Source organism: Dendrobates tinctorius, unplaced genomic scaffold (assembly GCF_039654945.1).
Source record: "Dendrobates tinctorius isolate UK_male_01 unplaced genomic scaffold, ASM3965494v1 ptg000064l, whole genome shotgun sequence".
NCBI classification, from domain to species: domain Eukaryota; kingdom Metazoa; phylum Chordata; class Amphibia; order Anura; family Dendrobatidae; genus Dendrobates; species Dendrobates tinctorius.
The window spans coordinates 66,880,001-66,907,010 of NW_027361732.1; the positions used below are offsets into that span (position 1 = coordinate 66,880,001).

The 27,010-nt window shown below is 41.8% G+C and overlaps 1 protein-coding gene across 2 annotated transcripts in view; it reads left to right on the forward strand.

Moving 5' to 3' along the window:
- GPC6 (glypican 6) overlaps positions 1–27,010 on the forward strand; it is a 1,398,086-nt gene that overhangs the window by 519,060 nt on the left and 852,016 nt on the right. For both annotated transcript variants that reach the window (XM_073580450.1, XM_073580451.1), the window contains exon 3: positions 8,297–8,688. In XM_073580450.1, the coding sequence (XP_073436551.1) occupies positions 8,297–8,688 (392 nt within the window). The remainder of the gene's footprint in view (positions 1–8,296; positions 8,689–27,010) is intronic.

The following is a 27,010-nucleotide window of genomic DNA, read 5'->3' on the forward strand; positions in this document are numbered from 1 at the left end:
TCAAAATATGTATACTCAAAGTGCAATACCTGACAGTAAAACATAATTGCTGAAACAGACAAGTGTTTTTCACACAGTCCTGAAATACATGCTTCTCTCTATGGGTTTTGCTTATTCTGTCCTCAGGATAGCCTTTAAGCAGGCATTGTCAAGGAATAACTCCAAGCCCTTGCTCATAAGGAGGATGAAATTTAAGGAGGACAATAAACTTATTGGATAGATCAAAAATTGATAATGATGGTGATCTTCATTAAGTACTGATATACAGTTGAAACCAGAAGTTTACATGCATTATATAAGACTCATGCATGTTTTTCTCAATATTTGACATGAAATCAGAATAAACCTTTTCCATTTTAGGCCAATTGGGATTAAAATAATTATTTTTATTTGCCAAATGCCAGAATAACAAGAGAGAGAATGTTTTAAGGCATTTTAATTACTTTTGTTGTTTATTATTATTATTATTATTATTATTATTATTATTATTATTATTTATATAGCACCATTTATTCCATGGTGCTGTACATGAGAAGGGGTTACATACAAATTACAGATATCACAGTAAACAAGCTAGCAATCACAGACTGAAACAGAGGGGAGAGGACCCTACCATTGCGGGCTTACATTCTACAGGATGGTGGGGATGGAGACTGTAGCTTGGGGGTTTGCAGCAGCTCCGGTGTTGGTGAGGCGGTAGCTCCAGTATTGGTGAGGAGACAGCGGCGTCATTGCAGGTTGAAAGCTTTCTTGAAGAGGTGAGTTTTCAGGTTCTCAGGTTTTTCAGGTTTTGCTTAAATTAATATATTAATTTGAAATATCCAGTGCTCTTTTTCTCCTCGTCAATATGATTCCATGCTCTCATTTAATTTAGTATGTAACAATGTATCATACAAAGTCTGAATTCACGAATAACAAAGTAATCATGTCCTCCATTATCCCTCCCTGTCCTACACCTGGTGAGATGCTGTATTTTAATGTTACTCTCTGCAGAGGGATGGCATACTCTCAGGAGACAGGACTTCATTGACCTTCACATTTTTAAAGGATGTGTTAAGGGGTGGGTTGTATGCGTCTCTGTCCACTCATTGGTTGATCTCAAGAGGAAGATAAAAAAATGAAAAACATGATTGTGGTTATTGTGTGTTGAATTACAAAAGTGCTAGGATCTGCTGCTGTGGCTATATCCTAGTATCACTGCATTAACAAACAGAAATTGGAGATCCTCTGCCATTTAATACTTGTCACTTGCCTTGGCTTTCCTGCTAGATTTGGGGAGTTCAAAGTATTAGGCCAGTATTTGATCAGTATTTTACATCAGTATTTGTAGGCGGAAGTTAGGAGTGGAACAATCATTGGAAAAGTGTAATAGAAACACGTCCCCACTGCTGTATTTTTCACCAGCTCCAGATTTTGCCTAACAAATAGTGATGTAAAATGCTGACCAAATGCTGAATGTGTAAACATGGCCTTACTATGAGTAATTTTCCTTGGAGGACCAGTGGGCACTCTTGGATCTGTAAATTTTTAGTTGCCATGTTACTGTCATGTCGGACGCTGTTCACACCACAGCATCCGGCAGGCAGAGGTAGTTCCACCTCCAGCCACTATAGCCTCAGTGGCGCCGGTTTGATCTTCAGGCTCTCGGGGGTTAATCCTGCTGGAGACCAGGTTGGAAGGTTAGTCACGCCCACGGTCTTTAAATAGTCATACTGGCATATGGGCGTCGCCGATTATAGCTTGTGTTTCATACCAAGTGGTTCCGGTCTGGAGTGGAGGTGTTCAAGAGAGAGAGATTCATATCTGGTGTCGTATGATCCGTCGTTATCCTTTCTCCTTCCCATATTTGTGTTTAGTTGTGCCCTGTTCACATTACTGTTTATTCCTGTGTGTGTGCGGTGCAGTGCAGTTTAAGTTCTCCCTGTCTGTCATTATTTGTGTGGGAGCTTTGGTGGTGTGACTCCTCACTGGGTGGAGGGTGGAGGGTTAAGTGCAGGGCTGAGCAGGAGATAAGGAAAGGTCGGAGGCTCAGGCATTTGCACCTTCAGCAAAAACCCTGGGTTGAGGGTCAGACAGGGTTTCCCCTAGTAAAAGGGACACCACAGGGGCCCCGGGTATTTCAGCCTTAGTTGAACTAAGCCCCCGTGACATTATAATCGGCCCACATTTTTTCAGGAGTCCATGGATCCATTAGATTCCATAACCCGCCAGTTGGCGGCGCTGTCCATACAGGTCTCCGAGTTGAAAGGGGCAGTTCAGCAGCAGGGCCTGGTAGTAGCAAAGGTGCAAACAGCATCTGCAGGTATCGGTGCAGAGCCGAAGTTTCCGCTGCCAGAACGATTTTCAGGCGATCGCAGCAAATTTGTCGTATTTCGGGAGGCCTGCAAATTATACTTCCGCATGCGGCCAATATCCTCAGGTAATGAGGCCCAGCGAGTAGGGCTGGTGTTGTCATTACTGAGTGGTGACCCCCAAGCATGGGCATTTTCCTTACCAGCTGACTCTGCTACATTTCATTCGGTCGATAATGTTTTTTCTGCCCTCGGGCTCATTTACGATGACCCTGACCGACTGGCTCTAGCGGAATCTAAAATCCGCGCCCTCCGCCAGGGGGAGCGCTTGGCAGAAGACTATTGTTCGGAATTTCGCCGCTGGGCTGTAGACACACAGTGGAATGACCCAGCACTGCGGAGCCAGTTTATTCATGGGGTATCAGGGAGGGTGAAACAAGCCCTCCTGATGTATGAGACTCCGGCATCATTGGAGTCTGCCATGAGTTTGGTGATACGTATTGATCGCCGTTTTCATCAGGGGGCACAGGAGACGCTACCTCTGGGGGAAAACAGAGGTGCAGGTGTCGTTGAAGTAGATGAGTCCCCTGAACCTATGCAGATTGCTGGCGTGGCACAGGTTCAGCCTCGCGCTCCGGGATTCCGGAAGCCCGGAGCATGTTTCTACTGTGGTAAAGGAGGTCATTATGTTAACGTTTGCCCGGTACTACCTAAGAGGGTCACACCGGCGGAAAACTGTTAAGCTCAGAGGGTATGGAGGAGACCCAACTGAGCGTATGCATATCCTCCATGATGGTATCTCAATGTATGCTCCCTGCCAAGGTTATTATCGCCGGCAGAGAGCTACCTATATCAGTGTTTGTGGATAGCGGTTCCGCCACCAATCTCATAGATGAGGAGTTTGCACACACCGCCGGGTTTAAGATCGAAAAACTTCCTCACCCCATACAGGTGGTGACCATTAATGCTGTTCCCCTCCCTCAAGGGGAGATTACTGAGTTTGTGGCAGAGGTGAAACTCCACATTGGGGTCCTGCATTCTGAGTCGGTTACATGTAGGGTCCTCCGTAATCTCCCAGCTCAAATGGTCCTGGGTTTTCCATGGCTGTCCAGGCACAACCCGGTAATTGATTGGAAAACTCAGGACATAGTACAATGGAGTGGTTTCTGCCAAGACAATTGCTTGGCCACATGTGTGTCCGCCGTGACGCCCAGCCTGCCGGAGGCTTTGCAGGATTTCGCGGATGTTTTCTCTGAGAAGGGTTGCTCAGAACTGCCTCCACATAGAGCCTATGACTGTGCTATTAGGTTAAAACCCGGGGCCAAATTACCTAAGGCCAGGATGTTTAATATTTCTGGTCCTGAGAGACAAGCTCTGAAAGACTACATCGCGGAGAGTCTGAGCAAAGGTCACATCCGGCCTTCGTCCTCGCCTGTAGCCGTGGGGTTTTTCTTCATTAAGAAGAAAGATGGGGGGTTACGCCCGTGTCTGGATTTCCGAGAGTTAAACCAGATTACTATCCGTGATCCCTACCCAATGCCGTTGATCCCGGATTTGTTCAACCAGGTAGCGGGGGCGAAATGGTTTTCCAAGCTGGACCTCAGGGGGGCGTATAACCTCATAAGGGTCCGTCAGGGGGATGAGTGGAAGACGGCGTTTAACACTCCTGAGGGTCATTTTGAGAGTCTGGTTATGCCGTTTGGGTTGACCACCGCGCCTGCCGTTTTCCAACATTTTATTAATGATGTATTTGCTCATGTCCTGGGGAGATTTGTGATTGTATACCTGGATGATATCCTCATTTATTCTAGTGATCGGGACACTCATTTGGAGCATGTTAGGCAGGTGTTACAGTTGCTCCGGGAGAACCAGCTCTATGCTAAGCTGGAAAAATGTTTATTTTTTGTCCAGGAGTTGCCCTTTTTGGGATATATTGTGTCCGCAGCCGGTTTTAAAATGGACACCGCTAAGGTGCAAGCGGTGTTGCAATGGGAGAGGCCGGAGAGTCTGAAAGCACTCCAGCGGTTCCTTGGGTTTGCGAATTATTATAGGAAATTTATAAAACACTTTTCGACTGTCGCCAAACCGCTCACGGACATGACAAACAAGGGTGCCGATCTGGCGAACTGGCCTGAGGTGGCTATACGTGCATTTGAGCGTCTGAAGAATAGTTTTGCTTCAGCCCCCATTCTGGTGCAACCAGACGTGTCTAAACCTTTTGTGGTAGAGGTTGATGCATCGGAGGTGGGAGTGGGGGCAGTACTGTCTCAAGGCTCGTCCTTGAGCGAGATGCATCCATGCGCCTACTTCTCCAAGAAGCTGTCGCCGGCTGAACGGAATTATGATATCGGCAACAGGGAGTTGTTGGCCATCAAACTGGCTTTTGAGGAATGGCGACACTTCTTGGAGGGGGCGGCTCACCAGGTCACAGTTATCACCGACCATAAGAATCTGCTCTACCTGGAGTCGGCCAAGCGTCTGTCTCCTAGGCAGGCTCGCTGGGCATTGTTTTTTACTCGTTTCAATTTTCTTGTGACGTACCGTCCCGGGGCTAAAAACACCAAGGCGGATGCTTTGTCTAGGTGTTTTCCGGGGGGAGAACCTCGGGAAGAGCCGGTACCCATCCTCCAGAAAGGGGTAGTGGTCTCGGCTCTCACGACTGAGGTAGAGGCGGAGATTGCCGAGGCCCAAGAGGAGGTACCACCAGGACTTCCCGCCAACAAATCATTTGTACCCCTGCATCTTCGGCCTAAGGTGTTGAAGGAACACCACGATTCGGTACTGGCTGGTCACCCAGGGGTGAAGGGCACCTTTGAGCTGGTATCGCGTCGTTTCTGGTGGCCCAAAATCCGGCAGGACGTGGTCTCGTACGTGGCAGCTTGCATCACGTGCGCTAGGGCTAAGTCACCCCGAACCTGTCCTGCTGGCACGCTACAGCCTCTGGGGGTACCCAATAGGCCATGGACAGAAATCTCCATGGATTTTATCACTGACTTGCCAGCCTCGGCAGGGAACACGGTCATCCTGGTGGTGGTTGACCGTTTTTCAAAGATGGCGCATTTTGTGGCGTTGTCCTCTTTGCCCAATGCTAAGACGTTGGCTCAGGTATTTGTGAAGGAGGTGGTCAGACTCCACGGAGTACCGTCTGACATAGTATCTGATAGGGGTACGCAATTTGTGGCGAGGTTTTGGAAAGCTTTTTGCTCTAGGTTGGGGATCAAGTTGTCACATTCATCGGCATTTCATCCACAGTCTAATGGACAAACTGAGCGCATGAACCAAAATCTAGAACAGTATTTATGATGCTTTGTGTCCGACAACCAGGAGGAGTGGTCTACTTTCCTTCCTCTGGCCGAATTCGCATTAAATAATCACCGCCAAGAGTCATCAGGAGAGTCTCCATTCTTTTGTGTGTACGGTCAACATCCTCAGTTTTGTACCTTACGTCAGGGTGACTCCGGGGGTGTCCCGGAGGAGGATCAGCTAGGAGCCCAATTGTCATCAGTCTGGAGGCGGGTGAAACAGCGTTTGTTGAGCATGAGTGCCAGGTACAAACGGGTGGCTGACAGTAGACGCGTGCCAGGTCCGGACCTGTGTGTGGGTGAATGGGTGTGGTTAGCTACGAAGAACATAAAACTCAAAATCCCATCTTTAAAACTGGGTCCAAGGTTTATTGGGCCTTCTAGGATTTCTGCCATCATTAACCCAGTGGCTTATCGGTTGGAACTTCCTGCGGTGTACAGAATACATAACGTTTTTCACAGGGCTTTATTGAAAAAGGTGGTAGGCTTGGTGGACACGACGCCGATGCCACCTCCAGTCATGGTGGATGGCGAGTTAGAGTTCGAGGTCGCCAAGGTGGTGGACTCTCGAGTAGTACGCCGTACTCTTCAGTATTTGGTGCACTGGTGGGGGTATGGTCCAGAGGAGAGGTCTTGGGTTCCAGCCTCAGACATACATGCGGATCGGCTGGTCAGTTCTTTTCACCGTCGTCATCCGGACAAGCCGGGTCCTATGAGTCTTGAGGGCCCTGGGGTCCCTCGTAGAAGACGGGGTACTGTCATGTCGGACGCTGTTCACACCACAGCATCCGGCAGGCAGAGGTAGTTCCACCTCCAGCCACTATAGCCTCAGTGGCGCCGGTTTGATCTTCAGGCTCTCGGGGGTTAATCCTGCTGGAGACCAGGTTGGAAGGTTAGTCACGCCCACGGTCTTTAAATAGTCATACTGGCATATGGGCGTCGCCGATTATAGCTTGTGTTTCATACCAAGTGGTTCCGGTCTGGAGTGGAGGTGTTCAAGAGAGAGAGATTCATATCTGGTGTCGTATGATCCGTCGTTATCCTTTCTCCTTCCCATATTTGTGTTTAGTTGTGCCCTGTTCACATTACTGTTTATTCCTGTGTGTGTGCGGCGCAGTGCAGTTTAAGTTCTCCCTGTCTGTCATTATTTGTGTGGGAGCTTTGGTGGTGTGACTCCTCACTGGGTGGAGGGTGGAGGGTTAAGTGCAGGGCTGAGCAGGAGATAAGGAAAGGTCGGAGGCTCAGGCATTTGCACCTTCAGCAAAAACCCTGGGTTGAGGGTCAGACAGGGTTTCCCCTAGTAAAAGGGACACCACAGGGGCCCCGGGTATTTCAGCCTTAGTTGAACTAAGCCCCCGTGACAGTTACATTCCTTAAAGTTTGTGTGAATGTCCTGTTGAAAATTCTCCAGGTGTCACAATAAAGTTTCTTTGATTGTTTACTGGTCAATCGTCGCTACGTGCTCTCTGTCACACACCCCATCAAATAGTAGACAGGCATGTTTGATACCACCTGTTTATAAATTACACATCTACATTATGAAGTCTAATAGTGATGGCAGACTTTTCATGTTAGACCGGACAATCTCTTTAACTAATGACTTTAATGCAGTTCACAAGGACTTATCTAATGGACCGTCACTTTATAAAAAATTTTGGTGAGAAAATAATTTTATCTATCTATTCATATGAAACCAATACAAAATCCATTTCTTTAGTATCTACAATGGCATACATTTGGAGTTTAAAATTGGTATTGTGGATAGAATAACTACTACAAGAACTATTATTTATTATAAGATTAGGAATTTTCTTAAATTAGATGACTTCAAACCTACATACCATGCATGTTTCAAAAAACAGAGTTGACCAAATTATATGGTGCAAAAATTTTTTTTGTTTTAATGGATAGGATTAAACAATTGGACAGATTTTAAATCAATCTTTGAAATTGTGAAGTAATCAAATTTCCAATTTACATTGCGTACGTTCATAAAAAAGTGGCAGAATTATATAGTCTAGGTTATATTTTAGGGAAAAAAGAAAAGGTTGAAACATAGTTTGCAACAAGTTAATGCATGCAAATTTTAACTCAATAGCCAAAATATTTTTTATTACAATCTAAAAATGTTTATTTTGATATTTATATGTCACAGTTTAATTTGTAAGGCTAGTTTCAGACTAGCGTTTTGGCCCGCAGCGCACGGCGCAGCTAAGCCCCGCCCCCTGCCGCACCCCCTCCGGTCATCTCCACCTAGTGTCGCACATCGCTGCATGCGATTTCCACACCCTATCTTTAGCATAGGGTGTGAAGACCGTGCGTTGGCCATGCGCTAGTAGGATTTTGCGTGCGCTGCGCCCTTTTGATGGTGCGCTGAGTGCACCAAAATGCAACATGGTGCATTTGGCGCACATTGGCACACCGTCAAAAGGGCACAGCGCGCACAAAATCCTACTAGCGCACGGCCAGCGCATGGTTCTGCGCACCCTATGCTAAAGATAGGGTGTGCAGATTGCATGCAGCTATGTGCGATACTAGGTGGAGATGACCGGAGGGGGCGTGGCAGGGGGGCGGGGCTTAGTGGCACTGTGCGCTGTGGGCCAAAATGCTAGTGTGAAACTAGCCTAATACTACTTTTTCCTAAGCATTATTATCGTATTTACGCTATAATATTAATTTTATTTTTTATTTTATTTTATTTAGAATTTTTCAAATCCCTTCTGGAGAATGCAGAAAAATCTCTTCATGAATTATTTGTAAGGACGTATGGATTGCTTTACACACAGAACTCAGAAATATTCCAGGACTTATTTACTGAACTAAAACTTTACTACACTGGTGGAAATGTCAACCTGGAAGAAATGCTGAATGATTTCTGGGCTCGTCTGCTGGAACGTATGTTTCAGCTGATAAATCCTCAATACCATTTTTCAGAAGACTATCTTGAATGTGTCAGCAAATACATTGATCAATTAAAGCCATTTGGGGAAGTCCCTAGAAAGCTGAAAGCTCAAGTTACTAAAGCTTTTGTGGCAGCTCGAACATTTGTTCAAGGGTTAACTTTAGGACGGGAAGTGGCCAACAAAGTATCCAAGGTAAAATCAAATATATTTATTCTATGTAGACATTTTTGTATTTCGCTTGTCATATAACTTATAATATATATGGATGAAATTAAATATTCAGTATATAAAAAAGAAAAAGTGTCAGTACTGATCTCTATTGTAAATGTTCTTTACTTTGGCTAGTTTGCATTTGTGATTCCAGCTTTAAAGGAGAACTAAAATTCTTTCTTCACTTTAATGCATGTTTTTGGGAGGATAAACATCATTTTTATAAGTTGGGTTTCATTATAATGTTTGCACCATTTGCTTTTTAAATGCTCTTTGTTTTCCAATACCTTTAACACTGATGTGGTTTGTTGAAATAAATCAGATGAGAGGAGCTCAGAAAAAGGAAAAAGACAGATCTTCAGTTAACTCATTGTCAGGCAGCAATAGGCAAAGAGGCAATGAAAGGCAAACAATGAAATATTGTTAATGAAAGATATATATATATATATGTATATATAGAATGTATATACTTACCATTATGAGAAAGCTGGAATCTGCAAAGAGTAAGGGTCCCGTCACACCAAATGATGCACCAGCGATCCCAACAGCGATACAACCAGGATCGCTGGTGCATCGCTACATGATCGTTGGTGAGCTGCCAAACAGGCAGACACACCAGCGATCAGGACCAGCGAGGACGCTGGTATCCAAGGTAAATATCGGGAGCTAAGTGTGCGCGTCTCTTAGTTACCCGCTGTGTACCTTGGATACCAGCGTGCTCACGCTGAGAGCTGGTATCCAAGGTAAATTTCGGGTAACTAAGCACGTGCAGCACTTAGTTACCTGCTGTTTACCTTGGATACCAGCTCCCAGCGCGAGCACGCCGGTATCCAAGGTACACAGCTGGTAACTAAGCGCACACACGCTTAGTTACCCGATATTTACCTTGAATACCAGCTCCCAGTGTCTGCTTACAGCGCTGGGAGCTCGCTGATCGTTGGTCTCCCGCTGCCACAAGTGATGCGTGCTTGCAAGTGGGAGACCAGCAATCTAAAATTGACCCAGGACACTCTTGCACGATCAGCGATACCCGGCAGGGGTGGCCGGCCGCTGATGCGTGCCACACACAGCAAGATCGCTAGTGAGCTCGCTGATGCGTCACAAAATCAGCGATCTCGCTAGCGATCTCACTATGTGTGATGGGCCCCTAAGGAGCTCAAGCTCTGGTGGGATCACAATTCACTTAGCATCTATGCAGATAAGAACATGATCCCCAGAGGATTAAGAATAAAAAAAACTAAGAACTACAAATTATCAGTGTTCAGATTGAAATGGGAGGCTATTTTAAGCAACTGTTCAATGGATCTTTATTCACCTCAACATTGAAGAGGAAGAAAAAGAATTAAACGCAATTAAAACCATGAATAAATCTCTACAAGATCAGACCACATCCTTTCAAAATAATGAGGATTTTAAAAACTACAAAGAAAAATGGATAAAAATCTAACTAAACTTGAAAACACAATAACTGAAACAAAGCAAAGAAAGTTTAAACGAGATTTGGAGGATTAAAAAAATAATATGCACAATATAAAGAAGGATTTTTCCAGCGTCTCCAGGAGATAAAATAATAATTGCTTTATTGAGAATATAAAATCTTCATACCATCAGGTAAAAACGACATAAAGAGGCGTATGGAGGGGAGCAATTTCCTACGCGTTTCACCCTGAAAGGGCTTAATCATGGAATGCGTACGCATTCAATGATTAAGCCCTTTCAGGGTGAAACGCGTAGGAAATTGCTCCCCTCCATACGCCTCTTTATGTCGTTTTTACCTGATGGTATGAAGATTTTATATTCTCAATAAAGCAATTATTATTTTATCTCCTGGAGACGCTGGAAAAATCCTTCTTTATGTTGTGCATGCACTATACACCCGGGTCAGGGTGTTTCCGTGCGTCGGAGGTGTGATCAGGAGTGAAGAGGGGTGAGCTGAATACTTCTTGTTTGTGTAAAAAAATAATATGGTTTATGAGTGGAATAAAACCCCTCGTCCCATTCTCAGAAAGCCGCAAAAAGGTAAAAATAATAAGAAAAATCCTCTTTCTGCTCAACCCAAAGTAACTTTTTCAACTTCAGAACAATCATCAGTGAATTCGTCAGATGAAGCTTCAGACATTTTAGTCAGTGCAGGTGCTGCAATATATAATCCCAAAGTCAAACCTAATGTGAGCAATGTGGATATGGATACAATGAGGTGAAAAAATGGAGGAAGAGGAGGAGGGGGCGCAAGCATCAAGGGAGGGGGTTACCAGACACGAGGCAAAAACCGGAGATGGTGAATATCCGGATTTGGAATCTTTCCAGCTATGTGCTTTCCCAAGCCCAGATATCCCTGCTATCAAAGGGATTGGGCATCTCCCCTAATAAGGACTTCAATTTGTACCAAACCATTATGGATATCAATAGGTTTGCATGGAATTTACCTTTAAATTGTCACTACATTAATGACAACAGCACTCTAGAAACAACAGACACTTAGCTGAATATGGAATTTTCCTGGAAAAAAGATGAACTACTGATGTTTGAAGAACAGAGGACATTAAAGGATCTATATGATGTGGATATGACTGATAAAAAACCTGGGGATCAGTTGGTTAAGTTCCTGACCAGTAGTCCTGGATAAATTCCAGGAGGTTATTGAATTGGAACTAAATGAATTGAGCAAAAATACAAAAAAATCCAAGGGTAATCTAAGCAGACAAGAAAGAATAGCGTTAGATCAATTAACACAGAATAAAGATCTATTAATCAGAAATGCGGACAAAGGTGGGGCGATTGTGGTGATTAATGCTGGATCATATAAAATTCTAAACCTTAGAGATCTAGAGAATCCGGATGTTTATTTGGAATTAAAAGAGAATCCCACTGTGAGATTTAATGGTGAACTTCTAAATTTACTCCAGGAAGGTGTAACAATTGGAGCTTTGGATGAAAAAAATAAAAAAAACTGCTATTTGGACCATCCTGTCATACCAGTGTATCATTCCCTGCCAAAGATTCAAAAGAATATATTTTCACCTCCCATGAGACCTATAGTGGCAGGGTTTGGTGTACTGGGTGAAAGGCTGGGTGAGTGGGTGGATGCACATCTTCAACCACTAGTTTCACTGACTTTAAAATAGGAGGCTAATTTCACATGGTTTTCGTGTGATGTAATTAGTCTGTATCTCTCTATTCCCCATAATATAGCTCTTAAATGTTTATCTTTCTATCTCAGGAAATATAGTAGCTATTCAGAGGTTCTATGTGATTTTTTACTTGAAGCAACCAAATTTCTCTTGAGCCATAATTATTGTATGTTTTGACGCTAGATATTTTTTGCAGATCAGCTGTGTGAGTACGGGGGCAAAATTTTCCCCTTCACTCACTAATATTGTAATGGCAACCTGGAAAGAGAACTTTATCTATATATCTTCACACCCAATCTGGTCTGGATGGGAAGAAATATAGATGATCTGTTTTTTCTTTTGAAAGATATGGAGGATGATGCTCAGTTTTTCCTTGAATATTTATACAACAATGATTCTAATCTCCAATTTACTGTTTTTTCTGAGAAGTCACAAATTGATTTTTTAGATGTAACATTTGTTCCTAATATTGAGGAGAATAGGGTATTGGTATTTCCTTACAGAAAATCAACTGCTTTAACCCCTTCATGACCCAGCCTATTTTGACCTTAATGACCGGGCCATTTTTTGCAACTCTGACCAGTGTCCCTTTATGAGGTAATAACTCAGGAACGCTTCAACGGATCCTATCAATTCTGAGATTGTTTTTTCGTGACATATTGGGCATCATGTAAGTGGTATATTTAGGTAATAATTTTTTAGTTTATTTTGTGAAAAAAATGGAAATTTAGTGACAATTTTGAAAATTTCGCAATTTTTAAATTTTGAAATTTTTTTCTGTTAAACCAGAGTTATGTGACACAAAATAGTTAATAAATAAAATTTCCCACATATCTACTTTACATCAGCACAATTTTGGAAACAACTTTTTTTGTTAGGAAGTTATAAGGGTTAAAAGTTGACCAGTGATTTCTCATTTTTGCAACAAAATTTACAAAACCATTCTTTTTAGGGACCACCTCACATTTGAAATCACTTTGAGTGGTCTATATGACAGAAAATACCCAAAAGTGGCACTATTCTAAAAACTGCACCCCTCAAGCTACTCAAAAGTACATTCAAGAAGATTATTAACCCTTCAGGTGTTTCACAGGAACTAAAGCAACGAGGAAGATAAAAATGGACATTTTAATTTTTCCAACAAAAATTTTCTTTTAGCATCAATTTTTTCATTTTCACATGGGCAACAGGATAAAATGGATCCTATTATTGGTTGGGCAATTTCTTCTGAGTATACTGATACCTCATATGTGGTCATAAACCACTGTTTGTGCACACGGCAGGGCTCAGAAGGGAAGGAGCGCCATTTGACTTTTTGAATGGAAAATATGCTGGAATATTTAGCAGTTGCCATGTCACATTTGAAGAGCTACTGTGTGCCTAAATATTGGAGCTCCCCCACAAGTGACACCATTTTGGAAACTAGACCCTCCAAGAAACTTATCTAGATGCATAGAGTGCATTTGTGCTAGCATCCAAAGTGTCAAGTATTTATTTAAATACATATTCAACGGACATGACAAGGCTAATATTGAAATAGCTCAAAAAACCTCCGACATGATGAAACAAACCAATTTGTCAATTCACAATACGTCAGTGCAGCAGAAGCTGCGTGGAGAATCTTTGCTTTTCCTATGCATAAACAATCTGATGCCATTATTCACCAAGCAGTACATCTACCTAACTCTCAGCCACTATATTTTCATCAAGATGATCCCATTGACAACATACAACAAAAACTACTTAAAATTCAACACTCATGGCGTAATTTAAACTTAGTAAGATTGACCCTAATGCACATCAATATTATTACAAAGACATTCCGGAACACTATGTTTAGAAACATGGCATATGGGAACACAGAAAGCAAAGAGTCCACACTGTAATAGGAAGACTGTATACAGTTAGTCTGAAAGACCAAGAACGCTATTATTTATGTTTGTTGTTATTACATGTAAAAGGAGCAATACGTTTTCAGAACCTTAAATCTGTCATTGGTATTACACATGAAACCTTTCAAGATGCTGCCTTAGCACTCAGATTATTAATGGAGGATAGTGTCTGGAGAAATACTACACTAGATGGCAATGTTCTGAACATGCAACTTTGGGAGATGTTTGCTTACATCTGTGCTTTTGGATCACCTACAAATCCACTGAAAATGTGGAATGAATTTAAACAACATTTCTTACAAGACTACTGTCACAGATACCACAACAACACTGAACTGTGCATCAATTGTGAAAGCTAAGCTATGAAAGATGTTCAAGATGTGCTTTGCAATATTATACGCAGCAGTTGTCAGCAGCTAAGACAAAGAATTTTTTAGAGCTATTTTTCTTTTCTTTATACATATAAACCTAAAATGTTTTTCTATAAATCAGATTTTCATAATTATAAAAAGGCAAGATTGATTTCTACATTTTATCCCAATTAGATTTTTTGACCATTTTAAGATGTGCATAATGTATAAATTAGCAAGATTTATCCTTGAAAAATCCATCCGAGGCTCTATTCATAATCTGTCCTTTTGGGGGTTTAAGTGTTTTTGTATCAAAAGTAGCTTAGTCTGCTGTATAAGGCTGGGTTCACATTTGTGGTTGTGTCCACAGCGTTTCTGACGCATACATCCGCATGCATCATGTTTTCCTATCTTTAACATTGTGGATGCAGGTACATGCGTTTAGAATCATAGAATCGTAGAGTTGGAAGGGACCTCCTGGGCCATCTGGTCCAACCCCCTGATCAAAGCAGGATTCGCTAAATCATCCCAGACAGATGTCTTTCCAGCCTCTGTTTGAAGACTTCTATTGAAGGAGAACTCACCACCTCTCATGGCAGTCTGTTCCACTCATTGATCACTCTAACTGTCAAAAAGTTTTTTCTAATATCTAATCTGTGTCTCCTCCCATTCAGTTTCATCCCATTGCTTCTAGTCTTTCCTTGTGCAAATGAGAATAAAGATGATCCTTCAGCAATGTGACAGCCCTTGAGATATTTGAAGACAGTTATTAAGTCTCCTCTCAGTCTTCTCTTTTGCAGGCTAAACATTCCCAAATCCTGCAACCTTTCCTCATAAGACAGGGTTTACAGACCGGTCACCATTCTGGTCGCTCTTTTCTGAACTTGCTCCAGTTTGTTCAAGTCTTTTTTAAAATGTGGTGCCAAAAACTTGACACAGCATTCCAGATGAGGTCTGACTAAAGAGGAGTAAAGGGCAATAATGGCTTCACGTGATCTAGACTGTATGCTCATGTTAATACATCCTAGAATTGCATTTGCCTTTTTTGCTGCTGCATCACACTGTTGACTCATATTCAGTCTGTGATTTATTAGTATACCCAAGTCTTTTTCACATGTGCTGTTGCTTAGCCCTATTCCTCCCATTCGGTATATGCTTTTTTTATTTTTATTGCCCAGATGTAGTACTTTGCATTTTTCCCTGTTAAAAACCATTCTGTTAGTTGCTGCCTACTGCTCAAGTTTATTTATATCTTTTTGAATCTTCTCTCTCTCTTCTCTAGTATTAGCTATCCCTTCTAGCTTTGTGTCATCAACAAATTTAATCAGTTTACCCTCAATTCCTTCATCTAAATCATTGATAAAGATGTTGAACAATACAGGGCCCAGGACAGAGCCCTGTGGTACCCCACTTGAGACATTCTTCCAACTGGATGTGCAGCCATTTACGACCACTCTTTGGGTCCGATCACTAAACCAGTTATGAATCCACCTAACAGTTGCCTTGTCCATTCCATACTTAGTCATTTTTTCAATAAGGATTGTGTGAGATACTTTGTCAAATGCTTTATACTATATCTACAGCATTTCCCTGATCCACCATCAGTGATTCTGTCATAGAAGGAAATTAAGTTAGTCTGACATGACTTATTAGTTACAAACCCATGCTGACTCTGTTTAATCACTTCATTCTTATCCAGGTACTGACATACATGTTGTTTAATAATTTGTTCAAAGATCTTTCCTGGTATAGAAGTCAGACTCACCGACCTATAGTTGCCTGGGTCCACCTTCTTCCCCTTTTTGAAGATAGGAACAACATTTGCTCTTCTCCAGTCTTCTGGGACTTTTCCTGTTCTCCACGAATATTCAAAGATTATGGAGAGCGGTTCAAAAATTGCTTCTGCTATCTCCTTCAATACTCTGGGGTGTAATTCATCTGGACCTGGAGACTTGAATTCATTTAGGTTAGCTAAGTGTTTCCACACTATATTTCTGTTTATAGATATCCTGGATTCTTCTATTCCCTTAATAGGACAGTGAAGAATAGTTGATGCTACATTTCCTTTCTGAGAGAAAACAGATGCAAAATAGGAATTTAAAAGTTCAGCCTTCTCAACATCCTGTCTTACCATTTCATCATTTTCATCCTGTAAAAATCCTATAGCATCTTTGACTTTTCTTTTACTTTTGACATATCCCCAAAATCCTTTATTATTGATTTTGACGTCTCTTGCAAGCCTCAATTCATTGTCAGCTTTAGATAATCTGATTTGTGCCCTGCAGGTTCTGCAGACAGCATTATATTCTTCTTTAGATATGCCTCCCTCTTTCCATTTTATAAACATTTCTTTCTTCCTTTTTAGCATGTGCTTAAGTTCTGTGTTCATCCATCCTGGTTTCCTTAAATGTTTCCTATTCTTCTCTCTTTTCGGAATTGTTAACGATTGTGCTTTAAGAATTTCATTTTTCAAGATTTCCCATCCTTCTTGGACATTTTGTCCTTAAGGATATCCAGCCATTGGATCCCTCCAATTCTCTTTCTGAATCCCTTAAAATATGCCTTTCTGAAATCTAACCTTGAAATCTGAGTCTTCACAGGTCTTTCTCCTCTAGTTATCCAAAATTCTAAAATAGCATGGTCGCTACCTCCTATGGTCCCAGCCATTTTTACCTCCTCAACCATTTCCTCCCTGTTTATAAGGATTAGATCCAAGGTAGCAGTTCCCCTTGTTTTCTCCCCTACCTTTTGGAAGATAAAGTTGTCAGCAAGAGAGGATAAGAATTTTCTTGACCTATTAGTTTTGCCTGAGAGAGATTCCCAACAAATGTCTGGATAGTTGAAAACTCCCATGACAACTATGTCATATTTTTTGGAGAACTCGGCCATTTGATGCATAAAGAGTCCATCCATATCTTCAGTTTGCACAGGCGGCCTGTATAGTAAATGCCTGCAATGGTGTCCTTTCCACTGTTCTGTCCTTGTATTCTTACCCAAACAGTTACCACAGAACTCCCAGTCTCTGAAACTTCAATCTCTGTGCAGATATACGTGTTTCTAACGTACAATGCGACACCTCCTCCTCGTTTATCTAGTCTGTTTCTTGCAAATAAGTTGTATCCTTCTAGCCTTGTATTCCAATCATGTGTATTGTCCCACCAAGTTTATGTGATTCCAATGACATCATATTTCTTTTCCTGCTTTAGTAGTTCCATATCTCCTTGTTTGTTGCCCATGCTTTGTGCATTAGTATAGAAACATTTTAGTTTGTGATTGGTTTCTCTTTCTCCAATATTTTTATTATTTAGATTCTTTTGTCTTTGTTCTTCCTTTCCACTTCTAATAGCAGAGTTCTTAATAGCATTTGTCAGGTGTATGGCTTTTTCTGGCCTTTTGCTTCCCTTCCTGCATTGTTCAAGTTTAAAGCTCTCCTTATAAGTGTAGCAAGGCGACTTCCAAATACATGTTTTCCAGTCTTCGTAAGGTGCACCCCATCTCTAGCAAGTAGTCCATCCTATAGGTAATTTACTCCGTGATCCAGAAATCCAAATCCTTGCTGATGGCACCATCGACGTAGCCAGTTGTTCACCTGCAGAATCTTATTCCACCTCCTTGTTCCATGGCCATCCACTGGGAGGATGGAAGAGAAGACCACCTGCGCTCCCATTTCTTTCACTTTCTTACCTAAGTTTTCAAAGTCACTGCAGATGGTTTCCAGGTTGTTTCTTGCTGTGTCATTTGTCCCCACATGTATTAGCAGGTAGCAGGTAGTCATCAGTAGGTCTGAAGAGTCCTGATATCCGGTCAGACACATCTTTAATTTTTGCACCTGAAAGACAGCACATTTCTCTTGAGGTTATATCCGGTCTGCAGATAGCGGCCTCTGGTTCTCTCAACAGGGAATCCCCCATGACCACCACTCTTCGTTTCTTCTTCACAACATTTATCTTTCTCCATCCATTTGTATGCATTCGACCGCGTTTGCTTACGCATGCGTTGTTTCGGGTTGTACGGCGGGGGTGGCTAACGCAGCATGTTGCAGTTTTGGAGGCGGCAAATTGCCGCTTCCAAACGCATGCAGACGCTTGAGGAAGGAATGCAACTAAACAACGCATTACAGTATATGGGAACACATGCGTACACAAGCACATGCATACGCTTTGCATTTGCATATGCAAGAATTTACATAATACACGCCCATTGGGTGTGGCTTGTGTACATTAAAAAATTAGCTAGGAAAATAGCACTTGCCAATCGTCCACAACCGCAAACGCATGCATGCGTTTACATGCATTTTTACATGCGTTTGCGGTTGCAGATGATACGCTGCGTACGCAACCTCAAATGTGAACCTAGCCTTAGTCAAAGATATCCATCAGCATTAACTGTGCTTTAAAAAAATTGATCTGGTATACTTGTTAAGGAGACTATAACAGTAGTGTAAACAGAGCCTACACAGATAGTCTTCTACTTGCTTTTGTAACTTATTTATATAGATTAATAAATAGAAATTACTGTACTTTTCAAACTATAAGATGCACTTTTTTCCCAAAAATGTTTTTGGGAAAATGGGGGTGCATCTTATAGTTGGAATATACTTACAAGTAGTGTGGTAGCAGCCGGAGTCGGGCGATTCTGCGGTGTTCTGACGTTGCAGGATGATGATCACACTCCCTTCCCTGGCTGGTGTGGCAGGTTCGGTGTTGCTCTGTGGTGCGGGGGCTGCGCCAGCATTTTTTGAAAGCCCGGAGGCCCCAAAAAATGCAATGCGGTGGCCTCCGGGAGAATGGCCGCCGGTGGAGGCACATGCTCAGATTGAGATCTCGGCACCGAGATCTCGTTGCCAAGATCTCTATCTGAACTTGTGCCACCCCTGGTGGCCATTTTCCCAGAGGCTACCGCATTGCAGCAATGGATGTGCGGGGCCTCCGGGCTTTCAAAAAATGCCGGCACAGCCCCCTCACCACAGAGCATCGCCGAACCTGCCGCACCAGCCTGGGATGGCAGTCATATCGCTGGACCACCAAACACCACCTGTGACCATGTTCCAAAAGCACTGACAATTCCCCCCAGTAAGCTGAATTTTGACTGTAAGACAGACCCCCATTTGACACATTAAAAATACAGTATTATTTTTTCCATACTTTAGAAGGAAAGATAAAATAATAAGAATGGAAAAGATAATATTTTATATTATTATTTCCTTATTATATATTTTTTTAATTATATGAATTAAAAAACTATATGAAAAAACATTATTAACATAAAATATAATACTTGAAATGAATCTGTACATTAGTTATCTAGTGTTTAAATTAAATAACCACCAAACAGAAAATAGTTACAGATCAGAGTAATTTAATAACCTATTTACACAGTGAAACTCATATATTATACAGAGTCACTACAAACAGAGTGATCAGTTTCAAGTGTTTATTTCTGTTAATGTTGAGGATTATGGCTTGCAGTCAAAGAAAACCCAAAAGTCATTATATCTATCATGCTTCTGCAATGCAGGTCGGTGCAGACTCCACAAGATGGCAGTAGAGTGGGAGCAGGACTGCACCTAAACAGAGCTGGCCTGCAATGCAGCAGTGAGGCTACAACAGGTGGCAGCAGAATAGTCAAACAAGCTGGGTCAAATCTTATACTGTAATGCAGTACAAAAGGAATAAGCAAACTCACTGTCAGAGACAAGCCAGGTAATCAGCATCGGTCGGAAGCAGATAAGATAAAAGACAAAAGACACAAAAACAGCAAAAAGACAAGCATGATATATTCCATAAAATTACATCAAATTTATCAAGCAAGATATTACATAAAATATTATTAAATAACAAACATCACATAAATTAACAAAGTCAATAGATGATTAGCACAGTGCATTGGCCCTAGTAACATGTAGTGTATAGGGAGAGATAATGAAGTAGTAACAGCCCCCCAAGGAAGCCCATGTGAAATGCGCATTGGGGCACGCAGTGCGGTGGTCCCAGGTGGTTACTATGGATAAGGTAAGAAGTTAGACTTTATTGTGCAGTTTTTTTGTTTCCCTTAAAGTGATATGCGCCGTATAATTTAATTGGTGACTATATCCCTCTGATACCTTTAATATATAAATAATCATGTGATTGGTGAACCCCTTCTTTTTTCTGATACTTGGGAACAAAAAATTGCATTAGCATTAGCACTTTATATGTAAAAAAAATAATTTTTTTTACTACTTCATCATCTTCTTCTATCCACTACATGTTACTGGGGCCAATGTATTCTACATCTGTGCTAATTGTCTATGGACTTGGTCAACTTATGTGACGTTTGTTATTTAATATTTTATGTAATATCTTTCTTAATAAATTTGATATAATTTTATGGGATATATCGTGCTTGTCTTTTTGTTGTTTTCATGAATGATGGGAGCATCCTGTTCTGAAATAGCGCCCCTCACCACTTGGTATAGGGATTGATTTTCTTATAAAAAATATGTGTTCTGTTTAAAGGATTCTGATTATAAAAAGACAAAAGACAGAAGCAGGTCAGAATACAAGCCAAGTCAAAACCAGGGAGTCAGCACACTAAAGGGAAACACTGAGTCAGGATGGGAATAGGGGAAAACAGAGGCACAGGATCAGATAGCAAACGTAGCAGAACCATTCAGAGCAATCAGAGTCAGCTACAGCAGCCCTAGGCAAAAACTATAACTAACATCGCCTGTAGGAAGCAACGGTGATGAATAGCAATTCTGAACCCAGACTGAGAAAGGTTAACCCCTACATAACCAGACCAGAAAAAAGGAAAAACAGGACTCCAACCCTGGTCTGGATCATGACAATATCAGGAAATTAGAATATTTTACAACACTAGCTTGAAAAATGATTTTAAAATCCAAAATGTTGGCTTACTGAAATCTATGTTCAGTAAATGTACTCTATACTTGGTCAGGGCTCGTTTTTCTTCAATTACCGCAACATTGCAGTGTGGCATGGAGGCGATTAGCAAGTGGCACTGCTGAGGAGTTATGGAAGCCCAGGTTACTTTGAAAGCAGCCTTCTGCTAGTCTCTATTGTTGGGTCTGTTGTCTCTCTTCTTGCAATAGACCAGTGTTTCCCAAACTCCAGTCCTCACAGACCCCACGGATCATGTTTTCAGGATTTCCTTATTATTGCACAGATGGTGGAAGTATCATCAAAGCATCAGGAATTCTCTCACCTGTGCAACTCTATGGAAATCCTGAAAACATGACCCGTGGAGTCCGTGAAGACTGGATTTTATGAAACACTACTCTAGACAATACCCCATAGATTCTCTATGGGATTAATGTCAGACGAGTTTGCTGGCCAACCAAGCACAGTGATACTGTTGTTTTTATGCCAGGTATTGGTACTTTTGGCAGTGTGGACAGGTGCCAAGAATTACTGGAGAATTAAATTTCCATCTCTAAAAAGCTTGTCGGCAGAGGGAAGCATGAACTGCTCTACAATTTCTTGGTATACGGCTGTGCTGACTTTGGTCATGATAAAACACAGTGGACCTACACCAGCAGATGACATGGCTCCCTCAACCTGCACTGATTGTGGAAACTTCAAACTAGACTCCAGGCATCTGGATTGGGTGGCTCTCCACTCTTCCTCCAGACTCTGGCACCTTGATTTCCAAATGAAATGCACGATTTACTTTCTTATGAAAACAACACCTTGGACCACTGAGCAACAGTCTAGTTCTTTTTCTTCTTGGCCAAGGAAAGATGCTTCTGGCGTTGTCTATTGGTCATGAATGGCTTAACACATGGAATGTAATAATTGTAGCCCATGTCCTGGATATGTTTGTGTGTGGTAGCTCTTGAAGCAATGACTCCGGCAGCAGTCCACTCCATGTGAATCTCCCCCAAAATTTTGAATGGCCTTTTCTTAACAATCCTTTCAAGGCTGAGATTATTCCAGTTGCTTGTGCACCTTTTTCTACCATACTTTTATCTTCCACTCAACTATCAATTAATATGCTTGGATACAGTACTTTGTAAACGGCCAGCTTCTTTAGCAATGACTCCTTGTGTAGCATGTCAATGACTGCCTTCTGGACATCTGTCAAATCTGCAGTTTTCCCCATGATTGTAGAGCCTGCTAAAACAGACTAAGGGCGCCATCACACATAGCGACTCACCAGCGATCCCGACAACGATATCAACTTGTCAGGATCGCTAATGTGTCGCTACATGATCGCTGGTGAGCTGCCAAACAGGCAGCTTCACCAGCGGTCAGCACCAGCGATGCCGAGCGGGTGCGTCACTGTGTACGTTAGTTACCAGCGCGCTGATGCAGGGAGCTGGTAACTAAGGTACACATCGGGTTTCTAAGCAGCGCGCGTCACTTAGAAACCCAATGTGTACCTTGGTTACCAGTTCCCTGCATCAGTGCACTGGTAACTAAGGTACACAGAGGGTTTCTAAGCACCACACGCTGCTTAGAAACCCTGCATTTACCTTAGTTACCAGCGCGCTGATTGCTGGTCTCCCACCTGTCACACGCAGCGATGCGTGCTGGCCAGTGGGAGACCAGTGATCAAAAAAATATCCAGGGCCTTCCAATAACGATCAGCGATACCGGCAGGGGGGCTGGTCGCTGATAGGTGTCACACACAGCGATCTCGCTGGTGAGATCGCTGTTGCGTCACAAAATTTGTGACTCAGCAGCAATCTCGCTAGCGAGATTGCTATGTGGGACGGGGCTTAAGGGACCTTTTTAAACGCTTAGGAAGCCTTTGCAGGTGTTTTTTGTTAATTATTATAATTAACTGAGATAATGACATTTGGGTTTTCATTGGCTGTAAGCCATAATCATCAACATTAACAGAAATAAACACTTGAAATAGATCACTCTGTTTGTAAATACTCAATCAAATATCTGAGTTTCACTTTTTGTATTGAAGAACTGAAATAAATTAACTTTTTGATGATATTCTAATTTTGTGAGAAGCACCTGTAGGTTGCTATTGTTTTCAGCAGCAGGGAGTCCTGTTTACACAGGATTATGTGATGCCTAGAATGATGATCTTTTGTGCTGCACAAAATATCTTTTCACATTTTGCTGATTCTTCAGGTGATTAGCAGCCTATTTTGGACTGCAAGAGTATTCAAATACCTTGCAGTGTAAATGGACCTTAAGAAAAATCCAAACTTTCATAAACATACAGCACTGTGCAAAGATTTTTGGTAGGTGTGGAAAAAATACTGCAAAATATGAATGCTTGCAAAACTAGAAATATTATTAGTTCTTTTTCATCATTTAGCAAAATAAAAAGTTAGTGAACAAAAGAGAAATCTAAATGAGCGCAATACTTGGAGTGACCACCCATTTGCTTTCAAAACAGCATCAAAATATCAATTTTTCTATGCCCACTAAGGGTACGTGCCCACGATCAGGAACTGCTGCTTGTTTGATACTGCATATTTATTCAGCATCAAACCAGCAGCAGCCAGCTGTGACAGCAAAGTGTATGGGATTTGAAGAAATCCCATGTCCACTATGATTCCACAAACACCTGCAGATCACCCGTGGAGACTGACATGCGGCGCATATTTCCAGACCAGAAATTGCATCAATGGAAAGTATTGGAAGTGGTAAATCTGCATGGTTCGGTGAACACATGAGGATTTACCTGTGTTCAATAGAACTAGCATTGCTAGTTCCAGATCATGGGCACCCGGCCTTACACACAGTTTTTGAATGAAATAGGCAGGAATGTTTCCCCAAACATCTTAGAGAACTAAAATATTCATAAAAAGATACCATGCTTTAGGGTATATGATCAAAATATGAATACTCACTGAGTAGGTGAGCACCCCACTCAGAATGTGCATAGTGGCCAAACCAAAATGCAATTCAGAACACACTTATATCTATGTTAATGTATGTGGATGTAGGGAGTGTGTCAGTGCATTCACTGGTTCACAAAAGGACATGTGGTACATGCGGTCCTTTTAAATATACCTTTGCCAATATTTGAACCAAACTAGGTATGCCAGTTTGAGATATGCCAATCGTGACCTGTGCTGGGTCCGATGCCCAAAGGGTATGTGCACAGCAAGAGGTCTGATGCAACCCGTGCGGCTTGCTGCTTACCCCGCTTCCCGTTCACCTAAGTTATGAGTTGTAGGATCCAGTCCGCATATGTGAATAGAGGTGGGTTGGTGGAGTGTGTCACTGCAGTATGTATCGGTGGGAGAGCACGGGGAAGCTGTGCAGAGCCAGGGGCGCCCTGGCCGGTGGCATCCCTGGTTACTGGCAGAAGGAAAAAATGGCCGATAGTGCCTGGTAGCATGTGACGTCACTAAGGCTACAGAGCGTCGCTGGGGCTAAAAAGCAAATCGATGTGTTTCAAAGGACTCCGTCCTTCTTTTTCAGGATTACCACCTCCATCTCGACCCCATTTATATATGCACTGCCTGCACACAATTCCCAACCCCCATGTCTCAATACTCTGCTATACCCTTGTACCTATTGTTCATGTGTATACATAGAAGTAATTGGTGGTCTATTAAGGTTAAAATGCACACCCACACATATGATTGCCCCATCTATTGGCTGTGTTGGACTGCCGGATAATTGTGATGGTTATGAGTCCCCAATAATCAACTTATATATGGTAATCAATTATGTACACAATCAGTAATTAAAAGGGCAAATGATATACAGTCATATGTTAAAGTTTGGGCACCCCTATTAATGTTAACCTTTTTTCTTTATAACAATTTTGGTTTTTGCAACAGCTATTTCAGTTTCATATATCTAATAACTGATGGACTCAGTTATATTTCTGGATTCAAATGAGGTTTATTGTACTAACAGAAAACGTGCAATCTGCATTTAAACAAAATTTTACCAGTGCAAAAGTATGGGCACCCTTATCATTTTCTTGATTTGAACACTCCTAACTACTTTTTACTGACTTTCTGAAGCACTAAATTGGTTTTGTAACCTCATTGAGCTTTGAACTTCATAGCCAGGTGTATCAAATCATGAGAAAAGGTATTTAAGGTGGCCACTTGCAAGTAGTTTTCCTATTTGATTCTCCTATGAAGAGTGGCATCATGGGCTCCTCAAAACAACTCTCAAATGATCTGAAAACAAAGATTATTCAACATAGCTTTTCAGGGGAAGGATACAAAAAGTTGCCTCAGAGATTTAACCTGTCAGTTTCCACTGCGAGGAACATAGTAAGGAAATGGAAGAACACAGGTACAGTTCTTGTTAAGCCCAGAAGTGGCAGGCCAAGAAAAATATCAGAAAGGCAGAGAAGAAGAAAGGTGAGAACAGTCAAGGACAATCCACAGACCACCTCCAAAGACCTGCAGCATCATCTTGCTGCAGATGGTGTCACTGTGCATCGGATACAGCGCAGTTTGCACAAGGAGAAGCTGTATGGGAGAGTGATGCAAAAGAAGCCGTTTCTGCAAGCACTCCACAAACAGAGTCGCTTGAGGTATGCAAAAGCACATTTGGACAAGCCAGTTACATTTTGGAAGAAGGTCCTGTGGACTGATGAAACAAAGATTGAGGTGTTTGGTCATACAAAAAGGCGTTATGCATGGAGGCTAAAAAACACAGCATTCCAAAAAAAACACTTGTTACCCACAGTAAAATTTGGTGGAGGTTCCATCATGCTTTGGGGCTGTGTGGCCAATGCCGGCACAGGGAATCTTGTTAAAGTTGAGGGTTGCATGGATTCAACTCAGTATCAGCAGATTCTTGACAATAATGTGCAAGTATCAGTGACGAAGTTGAAGTTACGCAGGGGATGGAAATTTCAGCAAGACAATGATGCAAAACACCGCTCCAAATCTACTCAGGCATTCATGCAGAGGAACAATTACAATGTTCTGGAATGGTCATCCCAGTCCCCAGACCTGAATATCATTGAACATCTGTGGGATGATTTGAAGCGGGCTGTCCATGCTCGGCGACCATCAAACTTAACTGAACTGGAATTGTTTTGTAAACAGCAATGGACACAAATACCTTCATCCAGGATCCAGGAACTCAATAATAGCTACAGGAAGCGACTAGAGGCTGTTATTTTTGCAAAATGAGGATCTATGAAATATTAATGTCACTTTTATGTTGAGGTGCCCATACTTTTTCACCGGTGAAATTTTGTTTAAATGCAGATTGCACATTTTCTGTTAGTACAATAAACCTCATTTGAATCCAGAAATATAAACTGAGTCCATCAGTTATTAGATATATGAAACTGAAATAGCTGTTGCAAAAACCAAAATTGTTATAAAGAAAAAAGGTTAACATTAATAGGGGTGCCCAAACTTTAACATATGACTGTACTTAGTCTTACACAACCAAGACCAAGTCAAGGGTACTCCATAGGAAAATACATGTAAAAGGGAAGATTAAAAAGGAAAAAATTATTAAATAGTTTAAAAGGTAATGATGTGCATACATTTGAAACTACCTAAAATTATGTGCATCCATAAAAATGTGTTTATATAATTAAAATTGAGGAGTTTCTATATTGGCGATATACAGTATATTTATACATATATATTTATACACAGACAAAATATACTTTTAAAACTGGGGCAGCAGCACTAGGGTACTGGGTTTAAATCCCACCAAGGACAACATCTGCAAGGAGTTTGAATGTTCTCCCTGGCTTTGCGTGTGTTTCCTCAGCCGGTTTCCTCCCACATGTCAAAGATACTGATAGGGATTCTAGATTGTGAGCCCCATCAGATATAAAGCTGTGGAATTAATGGCAATATATAAATGAGTAAAATAAATAAATAAAGCTATATCCTGCGAAGACCAATGGCATCACATGCGAGGGTAGTGCTGGTCTCCTGCATGCCAGGTATACTGACACTATTCTGCTGCCGACTTATTACTATTCCTCTATACAGACAACAGACTGGACTCTCTGGGGG